General features: G+C 33.5%; 1 protein-coding gene across 7 annotated transcripts in view; it reads left to right on the forward strand.

Moving 5' to 3' along the window:
• EPHA7 (EPH receptor A7) overlaps window positions 1-18,173 on the forward strand; it is a 152,174-nt gene that overhangs the window by 42,005 nt on the left and 91,996 nt on the right. For all 7 annotated transcript variants that reach the window (XM_037005358.2, XM_017651480.3, XM_017651478.3 and 4 more), the window contains exons 4-5: window positions 12,918-13,073; window positions 13,922-14,257. In XM_037005358.2, coding sequence (XP_036861253.2) covers window positions 12,918-13,073; window positions 13,922-14,257 — 492 coding nt within the window. The remainder of the gene's footprint in view (window positions 1-12,917; window positions 13,074-13,921; window positions 14,258-18,173) is intronic.

Genomic DNA, 18,173 nt, shown 5'->3' on the forward strand with positions numbered 1-18,173 from the left:
TTCCTCCAAATTCTAATTTTGCAAGATATTTTATAACACTCGACACTGATGGGAGAACAGTTTCATTTTGGGAGAATACAAGAACTTATAAACCTTTATTGACGCTATGGTTAGACATATTCCTTTAACACCCATAGCTTGAAAAGATTCGCCTTTTATCCTCTTACATGAAGAAGTACTAATTTAAAGTACAAAATAATCAAGTTGAAAAATGGCAAGAGAAATAGTCCTATTCTTAAGTGTTAGGATTCTCTCTTTTTATAATTGTTGGCATTTGGCAAGAATTACCCTTGGTCCTGTCATGCCGTAGGTATTATAGGCATTATGATGAAATGAAATAAAAACACATGAAACTTTTCAGGCATCAGAGGCTAATTTTTTCCATTGGTGTACATCCACTTAAAAAGGTATTTATTTCACAGATTGTTATGCAATGCTTGATTATTCCTAAATTACATAGGACTAAGTCAATAACATCTTTTAGACATGTTGTTTATTTATACATGTATACATTGACTATTCTTATCAATCTTTTGTTGAACATTTACCCAAAAGAGCAATTCAACTTAAATGTAGAAACAAATCTACTCTAAAAGTACTGTCTGACCCATTCCACCTGGTTTCCATCATTATGTCTTCACAATTTGTCCTCTGCTTTTCTTCTGTATGTTATTCACCATTTTATTTGGTTGCAGTCTTTGAAATGCTTTTTTCCTTCTTATTATCTGTATTCTGGTTAGTATAAATTGATATTTCCAGACCTCTATGTAGGTTTTAAAATGATTTGGTTTTAATTAATGAGGAAAATGTAATGCACTATCAGCTCTCTGTAAAAATAATATAGCCCCGTTAATGTAGAAATAGAATCAGTCATTATGTTCTAGTTTATCCTTTTTTGGTAAGAACTTCTGACAGATTTTTCACTTGGAAATGTACACATTTACATTATTATTATTATCCTTTACTATAAGTAAACAGTATTTCAATTCTAATTTGTCAGTTATTTTAGATTGAAATATATGGGCATATATTTGTCGACCAATAATTTATAGTATCTGACATTACTTTTCCTGAGCTCACTTTTAATGTTAAAGTACTTTATGTTTTTACCCAGTTTTCCTGTTAGGTTTAAGTTTTAACCTGAAAAAATAATGTGATATATACATATAAAAGGCTTTTAACTATTAGTTTTGTCATGTCCCTCTCCATAGGTCATAGGCAAAATTATCATAGAGGCATATGAGATTGAATGGAGAAACAGAAATGTAAAGAAGGCTGTATTTATATAGATATCTTTGTGCTCATAATAAAATAAAACAAAAGATATAAAATAGCCCCCTGTGTTTAAGTTTTTTTGTTTACAATAACTGTTTTTAAAATTTAAAAGAGAGCCAATAAGAAATAAATTGAAATCATTTTTCATAGTGTAAGATATCAGTGATATTTCTGTGTTTTCCCATAGCAATGTTAATTACAAAGATTTATTTTAATAGTTACCTGTCTAGTTCTAACAGTTCACTATTCTGTTAAATTACTAACAAATGTAAGTATCTGTGTGCTTTCCACAATATGGCAATTTTAGAGTATCTAAAACTGGAATATTCTTGTTTCTGAGTTTGGCTAGGTCATATATTTAAAGAAAAATGGTCTTTTTTAATAGAATGGAGTGGGGAGAAAAGGAGGAAATATTCTTTAGCTCTTTGTCTTAGAAAAGAGCCCTACACTGATAGTTTTGTTGTGATTTGTAATTCACAATTTAGTAGTTTTCCCTCCCTTGAACTTTCCCATTTCCATGTTAAAAAAATGCTCTAATTATACTTTATATTTTGCATTTCATGCTTACATTTACTTATATTACTGTGTTAAGTATGCTCATAGAATCATATGAGAAATCATCTAAAGCATTAATTAAAACATGGCTGTGCAGTTGAGGCTGTCTTCCTCTATCGCTCTTTAAAAGGAGTGAGAGCCGATGGAATCTTTCCTTAACTGACTGAGTCAGGACTGTACTGCACTCTACTAAGAATGTTCTTTGTCGATTCCAATGATCTGATTACAATGAAAAATATACTAAGTGGTATCAGTGAATTAACCTTTGGTAAGTGGGATGCTGTAGGATGAATAAAGTTTCTTCTATTCAGTAAATATAGGTTAACCTCCTGCTGTGTGCTGGACATTGTGTTAGGCTTTGGGATCCATGGATACATATATCATAAGCCCTGCCCTAGAGGGTCTCACTGTGAGCTGGAGGAGATACACATGAAGAAATAATCTTGGCAGTGTTAATCCCTTATTGTGGTATATTGTACAGACCCGTTTGTACTGTTTTCCTCAGTAGCTTAGAGGGTCAGGAAATACGGAGGAGGTAAAGCTTTTAAGCGATTCATGAAAAGATGAGTTAGTTTTCCTTAAAAGAAGGAACTAACCTAGCTGCCTTTTTACATATCTAACAAAGCTGCTTTTCCCAAAGAATTTATCTAAAAACATTAAGTGATATACTAATAGTACATGCATTATCATTTTTGCAAAATTCTGTGGATGCAAAGTGAATTGTATATAGATAGAGCTGTGTCATATCATTTGCTTGGTGTGGAAGGAAAAATGAGTAATTAACTGTTTTTCTATTAAGGAATTGAAAATATGAGAGTGCAGTAAGAGAATTCTTCCTATTTCATTTCTAATCCCATACTTTAATTCTAATCCCATCTCACAATCCCATAACATCTATGTCTGTTTACTTGTGTGTATGTATGTGTGACTAACTCCTTTTTTAAAAAAAGGATTGAGCTCAGACATCATTTGTTACAAGGATTGATTCTGCCTGTTATTTTATTTCTAAGAATTTAGGATTGAATGAATCTCCTTATTGTCCTGATGCATCTTTTTTAAAATGTCATGCTTCAGGGTAAACTGATTTCTTTATGAGCTTCAGAAAATTTTCCACTCACATAACAGAAATGATTATTTATCTCTCCACATGTTTAAACTGCCTTAAACTGCTTTAGGGTTATTTGCTTCACAAGACTTAGTATTGATCCACATTTTATAACTTACTAAAGAAGTGAAAATAAATAGTCTTCACAAAACAGGTAGAAAGATTGCTTGACCTGATGATTTTGTCTTAATAATTTTTGAAACTATTGTAGAAAGCTTATGTTTTAAGCCTGCTTGAAATGGAAGCACTTCTCTTTAAGAAATTAGAATGGAATTAATTCTTTTCATCTTGGCTATGGATCTTGCAAACTTTTTCTGCAAGTATGTAGACTTAAGTATGTTGTAGGACAAAAAACAATTATTGATGAATCACTCAACAAAATTTTCTAAGTTTAATTTTTGAATTGAAGTAAAACTTTAAAGTGTGTTCACTGTATTAAATGTAATGACATTTCAGACATTTGTATTTATATATGTATTTCTTGTCTAGCTGAAGTTTTTTGTACTTGAAATAACCTGTCCTTAACAGAATGTTCTGTTATTGCCAGATCCACTATTAGCCTCATTGAAAAACAAGCCAATAACTGCCACAAATAGCTCTCCAGTTTAAATATAATTGGTCAATAATAACTCCTACCCACATTTCCTGCATATCTACCTACACTGAGTAGTTTTATCACTTCACATTGATGAAATGCTACAGCTTTGGCAGGAAAGGTGACTTTAGAATCTGTATTTGCCACTGAAATAGGAGATAATTAAGGCACTGTAAAAGCTACCAATTAAGGCACAATATTCATGATTTATTTAAGTAATTTCCTGTGAAAATCAGAAATTTAACTAGCTTAAGCACATAACCAACTGATTATCCATATCATATTATGCTAGGTTTAAAAGTATTTAGAGATCATCATATTTGTCTTTTAGCAAACAAAACTTTGGTCCATTGACTGGCACCATACCCCAAGTAGGCAAAAATAATTACTTAGTCAGGGAATTAATGAGTAATTTGACTATATTTGCCTAATAATTAATTTGTGTTTCTTGTTTGTGTACACGTCTGGTAATGGGGAAGAGGCTCATTGTTTTTTGGGGGTAGAAATTAGAGTGGCATCAAAATTTTGCATGGAAATTGACATTTTGAGAGAATCATAATAGTTAACTACTATTGAATGCTTATACTCCACTAGACATTGTTCTATGTTCTTCACATTAATTTTGTACATACTTTAATTCACAACAGTCTTACAAAGTAGTCATTTTATTAGGTTCCTCTATTTTAGAGATGAAAAAAAACTGGGCTCAGAGAACTTAGGCAGGTTTACAAAGGTCACACAGTTCATAGTGCATGCTGGAGAGGAAGCCAAGCTCATAATTTATACAAAGGACATAATTGCCTTTTCAGGATGGCTGAAGTGAGATCTTATGTGATAAAATTAACAATGTCTGTCAATCAAAATATGAATCTTATCTGTTAGGATATGTTGCTTCAATAATAACTATGTTAAAACAAGTGTATTGAGCTTTCAAAAGAGGAATTTTTACTCATATATTTATATTGTTGTTTGTGTACAGAGCCCTCACTGTCTACCTTTTCTCTGTATGTTTTCAAAGCTGTGAATAATTAACAATATCAGAATGAAAAAATTGAAATAAAAAAACTTGAAGTGTTGAAATATAGAAGAAATATTTCCAAGTAAACTTGAGAGTGGCATAGATGCTATTGTAAATTGTGCCCCCTTCTGAAATTTTCCTAACACCAATATCTATTTAAGAACTCACCTTGTGACTCCAAATAAGTAATACAGTGTTTGAGTTGGGTTAGCTAGCTTCCCCAAATTTAAGTGTTTATAGTCAGTGGGAACCCAATAATTATACTATTTTGCTACATACTTGAATTAGGGTTAAGTTACTCTGTTTCAGTTTTTTCTCAGTGGGGTTACCGGATTTTGAGATTACATAGTTAATCCTTTTCTTTTCTTTTCTTTTTTTAATCTGTAGGTTGATCTCTGAGAATGAATCTATAAGGAATATATTAAGTGAGATCCAGAAGGGTCTGATTTCCTTCTGCATTTTTCCTTTTATAGGAGTGGATTTTTAAGTAATTAACATAATGTAAAAGTCCATTTCTGGAGTTTTACCCGAATGAACCAAAATGAACGTGCGAATTTCTGGGAACCAGATAGGGTTTGACAATGGTCCAGTGAGAGCTAGAAGTGGATGGCTAGGCAGAGAGATCCCCGAAGCAGTGCCTGTCAAGGGGGCCTGTCCGGCCATACAGACGCAGGACAGCACTTTTGGGGCCTGTCTTTCACACTCTTGCTGAGGCACCTCTGAAAGATTAAGGGGGTGTGAGTTTGTATATGCGGTTTGGGAGGGCGTGGTGATGGTGGTGGAAATACATGTGTTTTTAAAGGTAGCGTTTCAATAAAAACATTTGTACAGGAGTTTAAGAGCTTGATAACGGATTACTGGGTTACAGTTAAAAATAACCTTTTACAAATAAAAATACAAAAAACAGCAGTGTCTGTAACACTTAATAATTAATAACAGGGAAACAAGGACATTGAAACCCAGGTATGAGAAGTGGCTTTGTCCAGATTACATGCCAGAAGTAACGGAGTAGATTTGAACCCCGATCTTTTGAATTTAAATCCACTTCTCTTTTGCTATATCACATGACCTCTGTAACGTAACCTAATAATTATAAAGTAAAATAAGAAGACAAAAACATTTTGAATGTTCAAAGAGATTTTGGACCTTCTAATGACGGTTTTTTTCTCTTTATCATTTTGGTAATGACATTAGAATTATGGTGATAGTCTGGTACAACAAAGGATTTCAGCAGGAGACCTCAGCAAAATTCCTAGCATATTCCACATTGATGATTTAATAAAGGAGAAAAGCTGTTTACATAATGCATTGTTATATTTTCATTTACATTTCAATCTTAAAAATAAATCTTTCAAAGCTTCCTATTTTACACGTTTCTTTTCCACTGTTTAGTGTCAATAAAACATTAAGTATTCAATTAAATAGCACAAATAAATAACACAAATATAATGGCCTGAAATCCATCTTTCTTTTTGTTTTTAAAAATCCTCAGATTATTTTCAGCACTTGAGCAGCTTTTATTACAAATGCTATATTCAGCGTAGTTTCTTTGTAACCTCTTACAGGTCAGCATAGCGTAATATAGATGGTGCCTCACAAACTGTAATAAACTCATTACATCTTGTTGTTTTTATCCTCCCTGACCGCTATTCATTCTCCATGTGAAAAATTATAGCATATCAGTGACAGGAGGTCTGGCTTTCAGGCAGATTTTTGTAATTATTCCCACTGAGGCACTGTCAATAGGATTAAAATACAGATTCTGGATCTATGCATCCCAGGTGAGGTCAGCGCTTTGAGCAGTGGGAATACTATTTCTACAAGCTGTGCATTCCCCTTCGCATCGTAGAAGCACAGACGTTAACATGACACAAATATTTGAAAGCTCCTATGGAAACAGAGTAGCTTTTCTTGAATTAAGTAATATGCCCATCTGCAATAAATAAAATAACAGTCTTCATTAGAATCCCTAACTATGTCTGTATGTAGATTCTACCATAATATTAAAGCCCAGAAAGTTTCAATTACAGAACAATCCACTTATAGTTCATAATTAATAAACTCTTTGCAGCTGCAGAACTGTGGCCGGAAACATCTGCAAAGCCTCATATTTTACACACAGACACATACATACAATTCCTTCAGAACAAGTTCAATTGTGCTTAAAATCACAGGTCTGGAAACAGTAAGACCTGAGAGCGCAGGGACTAGCTGTATTCAGTTAGCTTATGGGAGAAGTTTGGGGTGGGAGACAAGGAATCCAGCCCTTGTCTGGCAAAGTGATGTGAATAAAACGCAGAATGTCTAAGGTCTCTTCAGATATTCAATCAAAACTAACTTTGTATATAATGCATCAAATATCTCCCCTAAATATAAACTTGATATTGATAAGAATTTCTTCAAGTCATAAAATTACTCAGATAAAATTGCTACTCCTTTGATAAAAGATAGATTATTCTGTATGAAACTCTAAAATTACTAAGCGGGTAAAAAAATACATTGTAGTTTTCCCAATTTTTAAATAATGCATTATTTATTGTACCTAAATACAGCTTTATGAAAATAGATGAATATAGAGTATATGTGTTGGAAAGGCAAACTAATGCATTTTGACAGATAAAATGCAATATTTTTCTTAATGTTTGCTTAAATGTTCAGTTTGAGGCTTTATTATTATAAAAATATTTTATTATATATAAGTTTTACTGAAATGTAATTCACATGCCATGCAATTCACCCACTAAAGTGAACAATTCAGTGTTGTTCATGTACCCTCAGAATCATACAACCATCACTACAAATCAATTTTAGAATATTTTCAACACCCCAGAAAGAAACCCTGAACCCATTAACAGTCATTAGCCATTTCTCCTCATTGCTCCAGCCCCTGGCAACCACTGATGAACTTTATTTCTGTATAGATTTGTTATTCCCAATATTTCACATAAATGAAATTATACAATATGTGACCTTTTTTTGACAGGATTCATTTTAGATAGCATGTTTTCAGGATTAATCCATGTTGTAATATGCATCAGGATTTAACTCCTTGGGATTGCTGAACAATAAATATTCCATTGTGTGTGATCATTTATTATTTGATGGACATCTGTGTTGTTTCCACTTTTTTTGTCTATTATGAATAATTCTGCTATGAACATTTATGTCCAAGTTTTTGTGTCAGTGTATGTTTTCATTTCTCTTGATTCCATTTCATTTCATATATACCCAGGAGTAGAATTGCTGGATAACATGATAACTATGTTTAACCTTTTGAAGAACTGCCAGTTCTCAACAACAGTGTATGAGGATACTGATTTCTTCATTTTCTTACCAATGCTTGTTTTATGTCTCTTTTTGATTATAGCCATCCTATTATGTACAAGTGGTATTCATTGAAGTTTTGACTTGCATTTCTCTGTTGGCTAATAATATTGAGCATCTTTTTGTGTGTTTATTGGTCATTTGTATATCTTTCTTTGCCTATTTTTTGATTGGCTTATTGATGAATTCTGATTTCTTCATTTTTGTTTTTCTTAAATTTCCAATTTATTAGATTTCTCAATAGTATCTCACTTCACCTCCCTCATCAATTTTATGGTGGCAATATCGTATTATCATTCAGTCTTTAGAAACTTTGATAGTCTGACAAGAGACCTGAGACCTACAGGATGATGATTTTAAACACTTGGGAAACTTAAAATATAAACATGTTCAGGTCCTAAAAATGATTCCATTATTTTGATAGGGCCAAGACATTGTGTCTTTTCAAAGTATCCCTCGTGTGTAGTCATGGAGGGTAGCTGATTAAAATAGGGATTATCAGTGCCTGAAAGTCCAGGGTGGTGTCAAGTTTGAGATTAAAAGTGGAGTTTAAGATTTCCAAAAAATGAGCCCATTAATGACCAGGGAATCTTTCTTGGCTGTAGAACAACTCTAGAAGTATGTAGCTGCTATGGGATAACCAGTTGGTGGAAGAGGGGCTTTAGAAATATAATCAGATAGAATATCCCCCACGCTTACCCAGAGTCACAAACCTAAGGAACCAGCGCAAGTCTGAAGATCTGCCCCCTCTTTCAGAAGGAAGAGATACTCCATTTCACTTAATTCGTTAGCCTAAGGAGTGGAAATTTGTCTGTGGCTTTTAGGGTGGCCTATAGTGTTGTTAGAGAATGCAGAGTTGTTAAATCAGTGCCCAGATTGTTCTGTAGACTGTCTCATGTCAGGATATACTTGAAGACCTGGCACCCTATTGTTTAAACACTTGACATTCATCTAAGACAGCTATGGAATATGCCATCGTTAGGAGGACTTAACCAAGAATCAGAACACAAGGCTTTAATATTAACCTTATATATTTAAATATCTCTGTGTTCAGAAGTTTGTTGCGGTATTATTACTCTTAAGTAATTCATTTATAAATGAATTGCCTTTTTTGTCCTTTTTAAAATAATTTAAATCTCCAATACTATTTGAATCAATTTAGTTATATAGGGATAATATATAGTTGAACTTAAATGTAATGACATTTATTTCATTGCAGTAGATAATATAGCAATTCTGACAGTGTATTTTAATATAATTTAGTGGGTATATTGCAGTAGATCATATTGTTACTGTATGCTAAACAAGTTACTCATGCTTCCTAGATGTCCTTTTTCTTCTGTGGTTTTCTTTTTAAAGAATAGTCTAAGCAAAGTTTAGTGTATGAAATCTGACAAGTTTATGGTTTTTAGCTGTAGGATAATGGAATTAATGTTATTTTATTCATTAAGGCTTGAAGGACCGAAAAAAGTAAGTCAAAAGAATCAATGCCAGGCCTTTGTGCTAACACCAAAAAGTACTATTACTAAAATAATAGATAAAATATTATTTTTAAGAAAGTAACTAAATAGTGAAAACAAATTTTATACATATTCTCAATCTTCATCAATACAGTGAATGTTATTACCTTAAAACAATGTTCAGTTAAAAAAGCAAAAACTTCAAAAGGCAGGAAACTTAAATTGTTTCTTGTTGAAGCTAACCATACCATATAGTGCACATACTATATTAGTTTGCTTTGAGTTCATGGGGGGCTGAACACATTAAGAAACAAAATGAATCGTTTAAAACAGCTCCTGCATAATTCCCAGGAAGTTATTCTTGCATACTTCATAGTCTTGCATAAAGGGAATTCATCTTTGAGGTTTCGGAGGACGTTTATCACCAAAATCTTTCTTTTTTGGAATACAAGCTGCATTTATAGGAAGCCAAAATCACCATGATTTCCATTGAACCTTTGTGGTAGCAGTGGGAGAGTTATTTGCAGTTTTTCATTCTGTGATTGACTCACAGATAAGCCACTTCACCCCAGTTTCTCTCCCTGAGTATTTTACTCAATCTATTTCATATAGGTATCTCACCTAAAATCTTAATTTTAATAGCTTCTGTTACTTCCTTCCCAAACTTTTAACCACCCTATTGCTCACTATTATCCTAAGATATACAGCTTATGTCTTCGCCTCTTCTTGGCTTTACTCTTAACACCGTAGCTCCAAAGACTTTGCACTTATTTTTAATAACTCTAAATTAATAGTCTCCTTAGAGGTTAAGTGGAAACTGTCTTGCTACAATGTATTATTTTCAAAATTAACTGAACTGAAACAGAATACTACTTCAAAGAAAAAATGTTAAAGACTTTTATGACCACATTTTTCCAGTATTGCCTGTATCATTATCCATTGAACGATAGCCGTACATGTACTCCATAATTTTACAGGCATCTTTGGTGCCAAAATTCATAGCAAAATTGAGAATACCTATTTAATATCTCTTTTGTAAGGCATGCTAGGATATTATTTCATAGTTTTCTAAATTAAAATAATAGACTGAAATTAGTAAAAGGATATAATAAAAGACAATAGGGGCCCATTGAAAGTTAATTTTTAGGGTTGCTAAAGCCTTGAACACATGCTGAATCAATGCCAAACTCTGGATCATTCAGCAGTCGAGGCTGGTGAAATGGCATATGGTTGAGTATCAGTTGTCCTGTGTTCTCAATCCTGTTTTGACCAAGACAAACAGAATTATTTGAAGAACTCAGGTTACTTTTGCTTCAAATCTGTTTTTCCATCTGTTAAAGTGGTAACAGAATTTAATGTAATTTGAAAGTTGAGTTATAAGTATTTTAAATTTCTCTACATTAGGTACCATATATATTCTACAAATCATGTAAGTTGAGCAAGAAATGTACCTCCTTATTTGTGAGAAAAATGGGAATAAGTCTTTGGTTGGAAGCTTTTATTTGCAATGGGAGAATGAGAATTCTGAGGGATTTTACTTGGTAATCTGTTGCCTGCTAATTCTGGAAGTTTTTACCTAGCAGATGTTAAATCATGTTACCAATGTGTTCCCCCACCTCCCTGTACCCTAACCTCTCCCTGAAAAAGTCAATAAATTACACATAATATTTTCAGTGCTGGTAGCATACACCTCTTCTTTCTGTCACTCTGTCTCTTCTCTATCTTTTTCTTTTTTAATTTTCTGGGCCTTAATGTTATCAAGCCACAGCCACAGTTTATGAGTAAAGCATTGGCTTCTTTATTTTATGGATGCCATATCTGATCAGTGAATTACAGATAATAGAGCAAAATACAGTGATTACTTAAAGGAATTTATATCCTGAGGAATCCTTGCTAAATCCTTCATGCCACCAGTTAACAATTCTTTTATGTAGCAAGATGATATATTTAGAAACATTTTAAAGTGTTACATTCATTACATTATTTTGTAATCAATCTTGTTTTCTCTGTGGCTTGATTTGTAGTAATTGCTACTGAGAATAGGGTGAGGAAGCATTTCTCTTCTTTGCCTGGTATGTCAGTGAGTGCTGTCCTATGTACAATTGAGGAAGCCAACTGAAGGCAGACTGGCTTCTGAGAATAGTTAGTGGGTCACATATTTACAAAAAAAATGGTTGTAGTTCTGTTTACATGTCTATCACTTATCTATTGGAATGTAACACACATTTAAATTAAATTTCTAAATTTCCCAAATCCCAATCTTGTTCATATAGAACAGGCTTATTATCTTGAGGCTCAAAAGATGATTTTGAGGTCTCAATTTTACCAGAATTATGCTTTAAATAGTCAGTATGTGAATAAAAGTAGAGAATGACTCAACTTCCTGGAGAATATACCATTTCTATGATATAGCTTGTTTTTTCCACCCAAGAGTGAAAATGTGATAAAGTTCTTGAGTGATGCACAAGTTGAGAATATTAAATAAACTTATATGCAATAAAGGTTTTAATCACATGTATGTTAAATATTCACTAATCCTTTAAAATACATGCTGTATTAATTTCTATTAAATTTGAAGGTCACTAAAACAAATACATATTCGTTTAATGTGAAGAGTAAACTGAATTTATTTAACATATTCAATATATAATACCATCAATTAGTAAAAAAAAAATGTTGAGATAATAATTTAACTGGGTAACTTTTGATTAAAGATCATTATAGAAAATGCCCAGTGATAGTAAATGGCTTGAGATTACTTCAGTTAATAACAAATAAGATCTAAGTGAGTAAGATTAACTGCACTAGGAGGTCTCTGTATATGCCTATTCGATTGCTCAGGGCACTTCCTATATTAGTGTGTTTACTGTACCCTTAACCTCTCAGCAGAGAAGAAACAGGAATCATCTATTCACCGATGGTGGCTTTCACCTTCCTAATGGTGGAATAGTTTTCTCCTGTTCATAGGATTTCATTTTAGTGACAGAGAAGTGCTCTTAGTGGAAACAGCATGCCTTATAACTTAAATTGGTTGAAGTTATATCTTGAAGTTGCCTGAAAATTTGCAGAAATGCACTTCTATCATTTTCAGGTGAAATGTTTTACATCATTTTTATCTCTAATCAGGTAATTGAAGTTATTTTAATATTTTTCAATGTGAACTGAATTAGCACACAAAAATTAATTTGAAGCTCTATTAGATTAGAGAAACATAATTTTGAATTGTATTAATGCAGATCAACAAACAAGTTAATTGCCCTGAAATCAAAGCCACCCTGAATTAAATATTCTTAGATTTTTGCCCAAGTAAATTATGCTTGTTTTCAGTTTGGGGCTCTGTAGTTTCAACTGATACCAACTAGAGGTGCCAGCCTGCAACACCATTTGGTTTTTAGTATTGTGTATTAAAATGTAATATTATATAAAATTGGTTTATTGGTATACACTGAAACAAAATTTTACCATGGAGAGCTTGTTTTTCCACGAGTCCGATTTCATTGTTTAGTGTCTGCTAAGTATTAGTAAAATTCAAAAAGGGTCTATTGACTCTCATATTCCTATTTTCACTTTCTTTTGCATACCCAGCCTGTGGCCGTGGGTTCTACAAATCTTCCTCTCAAGACCTTCAATGCTCTCGCTGTCCAACTCACAGTTTTTCTGATAAAGAAGGCTCCTCAAGATGTGAATGTGAGGATGGGTATTATAGGGCTCCATCTGACCCACCGTATGTTGCGTGCACAAGTAAGTTTATAATAGTAAAATAAGGAAGGACATTGAGAGACCTTCCACCTTTTGTACTGTTGTGACATCATTGAGGTAGGCATGAATTTGTGAATATATTCTTAATTGTTATTAAATATTTTAACATGTCCCATCAGCCACTGTGGCTAAACAGTAACTTGCAATGAACAAATTCATCTTCAGTGTAGTTTTCATGTCTGCAATATCAAGATGCATTTTAATAATATTTTTCACATGCATCTCATAGGAATCATGAATAAAATGTTAAAGTTATTTGAGTCTTACCTGGGTATGAGATGTGATAAAAAAAGTAATGGTTTCTGAATTAAAATTCCACCACTAAATAGAGCAAATCTCACATCTTGGTGCTTCAATTAATGAATGTTTGAGAGACTCAAATCCAAAGCCAATCCCAGACATTTACTATAAATCATTCTTGAGCACATTAAGCATGAATAGATGTATTCTCTGCTACACAGTTTAAAGGGAAACTATTTTTAAACAACCGCATAACTGGTGTTTTAGGTGCATTAACTGTTCTCTTTTAATTGCTTGGAAGAAAAATAGCTAAAGATTGTGGCAAAAGTACAAAGGCAGTTGTTATCCTGTTTTCATTTTGACATATTAAATGGAAAATAAATAAAGCCTCTTGCCAAGTGAATTCAAGGAGGCTTTTATATGGCTTCTCTAGGAAAGGTAATGAAATGTTTATGTGAAAGAAAGCATTTCAAGTAGTTTTCTGTATGGTAATTGAGCCACTAGCTTAATGTCCCATGCGAATCCTTACCTTCCTTTTATGGTTTGTTTTTTTCTGTTTTTGTTTATTTGTTTATTTTTGGTTCCCAAAGGGCCTCCATCCGCACCACAGAACCTCATTTTCAACATCAACCAAACCACAGTAAGTTTGGAGTGGAGTCCTCCTGCGGACAATGGGGGAAGAAACGATGTGACCTACAGAATATTGTGTAAACGGTGCAGTTGGGAGCAGGGTGAATGTGTTCCCTGTGGGAGTAACATTGGATACATGCCCCAGCAGACTGGATTAGAGGATAACTATGTCACTGTCATGGACCTGCTAGCCCACGCTAATTATACTTTTGAAGTTGAAGCCGTAAATGGAGTTTCTGACTTAAGCCGATCCCAGAGGCTCTTTGCGGCTGTCAGTATCACCACTGGCCAAGCAGGTATGTTTTTCCATTGATCTTCACTGAATGAATAATGTGACTACATAAGCGCGGTGTCTCGCTTGAATATTTGGTTAACTTGACTACAGAGAACTCAGTTCCTCCAGCTTGTTGATTATTCACACCTTTAACTTTTCCTTGTTATTTCTCCTGTTGCCTGTTAAGCCATTACTAGACTCACTAACATCTCCTCCAGAGATCTGGCAAGGAGAAATAAAAGGGGATAAATTGTAGACCAGTTAAGATCGCTCTGAGACAAGCAACTCTGCTAAAATATCTGCAGGAGGAGAATAAAAATAAGTGGACAAAATGATATGTAGGCTACTGCTTGCTTTTTAACCTTTCTGTGTGATAGGCGCTTATGATCAAAATCTACATGATAACTAAGAATGATGACAGAGTTGGCTCTACTGTTTCACGTAGTGTTAACTGATTTTTTACAACATAGAATAGAATATTGGTAATTTATCGCAAGTCTGCATTAAAATTTGCATGGGAGAATGTTAAGTTTTTCAACAGATTTGTGGTCGTATTAGCATCCATAATATTGGAATAAAGCCTTGGGAGATCTCATGAGGATTTCAAAATAAATTAATTAAGAAATATAATAACCATGATTATTGTGAACTTGTAGCTTAGCCTAAAAGCAGTTTCACTTAGTATCTTACTGGCATTCAGGATGCCCCACTCATAGTAAGTATGCATTGGAAAATACATATTGGGAAGGAAGTTTCAGAAACTGGAGATTTATGAACCTTCAGAAAAATCTTATTACTAAGGAAGTTTCAGAAATTGACAGCTTTCTTTACCTTTTGAAACAATTTGCGCTGAAGGAAAATGGATGCTATCTAACAGATGTAGCAGATTCAGCGTCCTTAACAAAATTGGACTCCTATTCGAGTACTGAGTTGCATGAGCATAATAATTAGCTCATAACAAGGTCTTCTTGAACTTTGGCTGGCTGTCAGAAACCAGTATTATCCCAAGTGTCTGGACATGGATTAACCTACTCTTCATTTATGTGCCAATTTTAACAAAATGTTACCTGTTTATATCTTTGGGATGGAAACTGTGCATAGATTAGTGGGCTCTTAATTTAATTGTTTCATTTTGATATTTATTTAAATGGCTATTTCAAATCATATCTCCCATGTAAAAGCAAAAGTCTGGACATAAAACAACAAAGAAACTTTTAAAGAAAAATTGGACATAAGAAATAACTAATTAAACCGGTATTTTGATTGTTTTATTTTATTTACCCATATCTTATTGGCTTCTGTTTTAGCATGCTGTTGTCAGTAGATATTTTCTCTTGTGTTGCTTTATACTGAAACTTGTCAGTATAACTTTGCAGCAAGTTTGGTTTGAAACATTTTAGGTTCATGATTGTGAGACTAGAACTATCTTTGCAACCATAAATAGAAACTCTAAGGTCTACTGAGCTAGAATAACTGCTTTATTCCTGCTAATATCACATATAAGAAAGGACAATTTTATTTATTTATTAATACAAACCGATGTTGCTGAATTGATACCGCAAATAGAATTTGCCAAGTAGACTACTTGGGGATCTGTTTTCTTGCTCTTTAAATGTCTGTTTGATTTTTCAAGTTAATGCTATGCAAAGTATAATAGGTCCTCAATTTTCCATAAATTCCTAAACCAAATAGCTCACAGTAATTAGTTAGAATGGCTTTGGGCATTGATTGTCCTCTGGATAAGAGAAAAGTAGGTTTGTATGTTTGGGCAAAGAGGTAATTTAAATGTGAAAAAAATTGGATTGTGAAGGATATACATCACTCTGTGAATATACTAAAATATATTGAATTGTGTACTTAAAAAGAGCAAACTTTATGCTATGTAAATTATACCTCAATAAAGCTATTACAATTTTTTAAAAGAATACATATAATAAAGTTAAAAACAAACAAGGCTTGTCCTTTATGTTAAAAACTTAATTCACAATTGCCTAGTCTCCACTACATCTCAAATGCTAAAAACCCAGGAATTTACAATTAGCTTTTTTCTCCTTTAAAAAAGAAATATACTAAAGCAGGCAGCAAGCTTTAGTAATTTTTGAAGTTTACATTTCTCCTTTAACAGAAGAAATTTAGAATATGTTTATTCTGTTGAATTTGTATGCTCACTCCTCTCACCTCACTCCCATCACCAATATTTTTGCTTTTTCTGAAGAGGGAATGATTTGTAACTTTGTCGGTGTTGGTGACGATCGTGGATACCTGCAGTGATCCTTGAAATTCTCATTCTCCATTAAGCAGCGAGCATCACCTCCTACAGTTTTTGCTGCAATCATTTAATAATGAATTTAATTCCGTATCTCTGGTCACTTGTCTCCTTTGCCAGCAATCCATTGATGCCTAGTATGAAAGATTTATGAAGAGCATCTGCATGTGTCTGTGCAAGAATAAAGAGTAAGGATGGAAAATAATCAGCTAGTGTTTGAAAGACAGTACGTGTGCTTTGCGGTTCCTTTCCTATTAAGCTTGCAGTCTGGAGCTCAAGAGCCCCCACACCAGTGTTCATGGAAATGGAAGTACAGTGAGGACCCCTTGCCCGTGGCTCAGGGTTGGGGTAGGATTATTGGTGTCAAAAGACCTGTGCTCCAGCCATTGCTCTGCCGCTTACAAGATATGTGTGCTTTGGTGGGTCACTAGAGTTCTACATGAATAAAATGGGAATAAAATAATATCTACTTTCCTATACTATCCTGTTAAATGAGACCATGTTAGAGAAAACTTTAAAACTCTTTATTGTCCTAAAAATGTTATTACAGAGAGTAGCACGTAAAATGAATACTGATTACTCCTCTTTTTACATAACTCTGTGAACATGTCAAGGCAGAACACATTAAAATCTTTATCTATTGCATTATAGAGGGGAAATAATGGAGGACTCAGAATGGGTAATTATGCATTATAGCATTGGAGGAGGGAGAAATTGATTTTGGCCTGTATAAAATGTGACTATTATCTAGTCACAAGTTATCTTAAGACTGAGGTTCTTGTTTAAACCATAATTAGCTTTAAGATAAGTAAGAGACGCGTAATGTGATTCTCATACTTAGATAAGGTTTGTATTTACTTACCAGGAACATATAATTTATACAAGCTGGCTGAAATATGTTATTTTTGTTGCTTATTATGTGGGTAAGAATGATATTGATGTATTAAGGTTGAAGTTACACGGATCAAAATTAAGTACATTGGAGATATTTAGAAAATATATAAATGAATGGGAAGGCATATGCATTTGATTTATGGCATTATGATCTTCATTCTTCCTTACATTGGAAGGCTTTCTTACTCAAATATGGTCTAATTAATAATAATAAGTGGTAATGAGTTTACTATTTAATGCTACTTTAAAAATATTAACTCAGCCAACTGTACTGAATAGTGTGTATTAAGCATTCTGGGGGAAGCTGAGGATAGGAAGGAAGGTAAAGAATGGAGGTTGTACTGTAGCAGATACATATTTAGTTACACAACTGATGATAGAGCACTTGGCTATAATGTGATGCACACTGTAGAACAACATTACAAAATATAGAAACCCCAAAGAAGGAATGATCCATTCTATCTGGAGAGAAAAGGGAAGCCCTCACAGAAACAGACGCCAGCTAATCTAGAACTTCCGAATAGATATGGTTTTGCTAGGAGGACAAGTAAGCCGTATCCTAGGCCCTCAAGAGGACCTCCTTATTAAAACATTGTAATTGCCAAACCGTTCCTTCCACCAACCAAGTGCATTAACACAGAAAATGGTCTGCAGAAGTATGGAAGATAATAAAGACTGGTCACCCTAAAATTAGCGTCTCTTTTCTGTATTACCTCCATTCACTCTGGATTCATTTAAACAATTAGACAAATCTTAACTTTGCTAGGAAAAAGACAAT

Source organism: Manis javanica, chromosome 13, assembly GCF_040802235.1.
Source record: "Manis javanica isolate MJ-LG chromosome 13, MJ_LKY, whole genome shotgun sequence".
Lineage (NCBI taxonomy): Eukaryota > Metazoa > Chordata > Mammalia > Pholidota > Manidae > Manis > Manis javanica.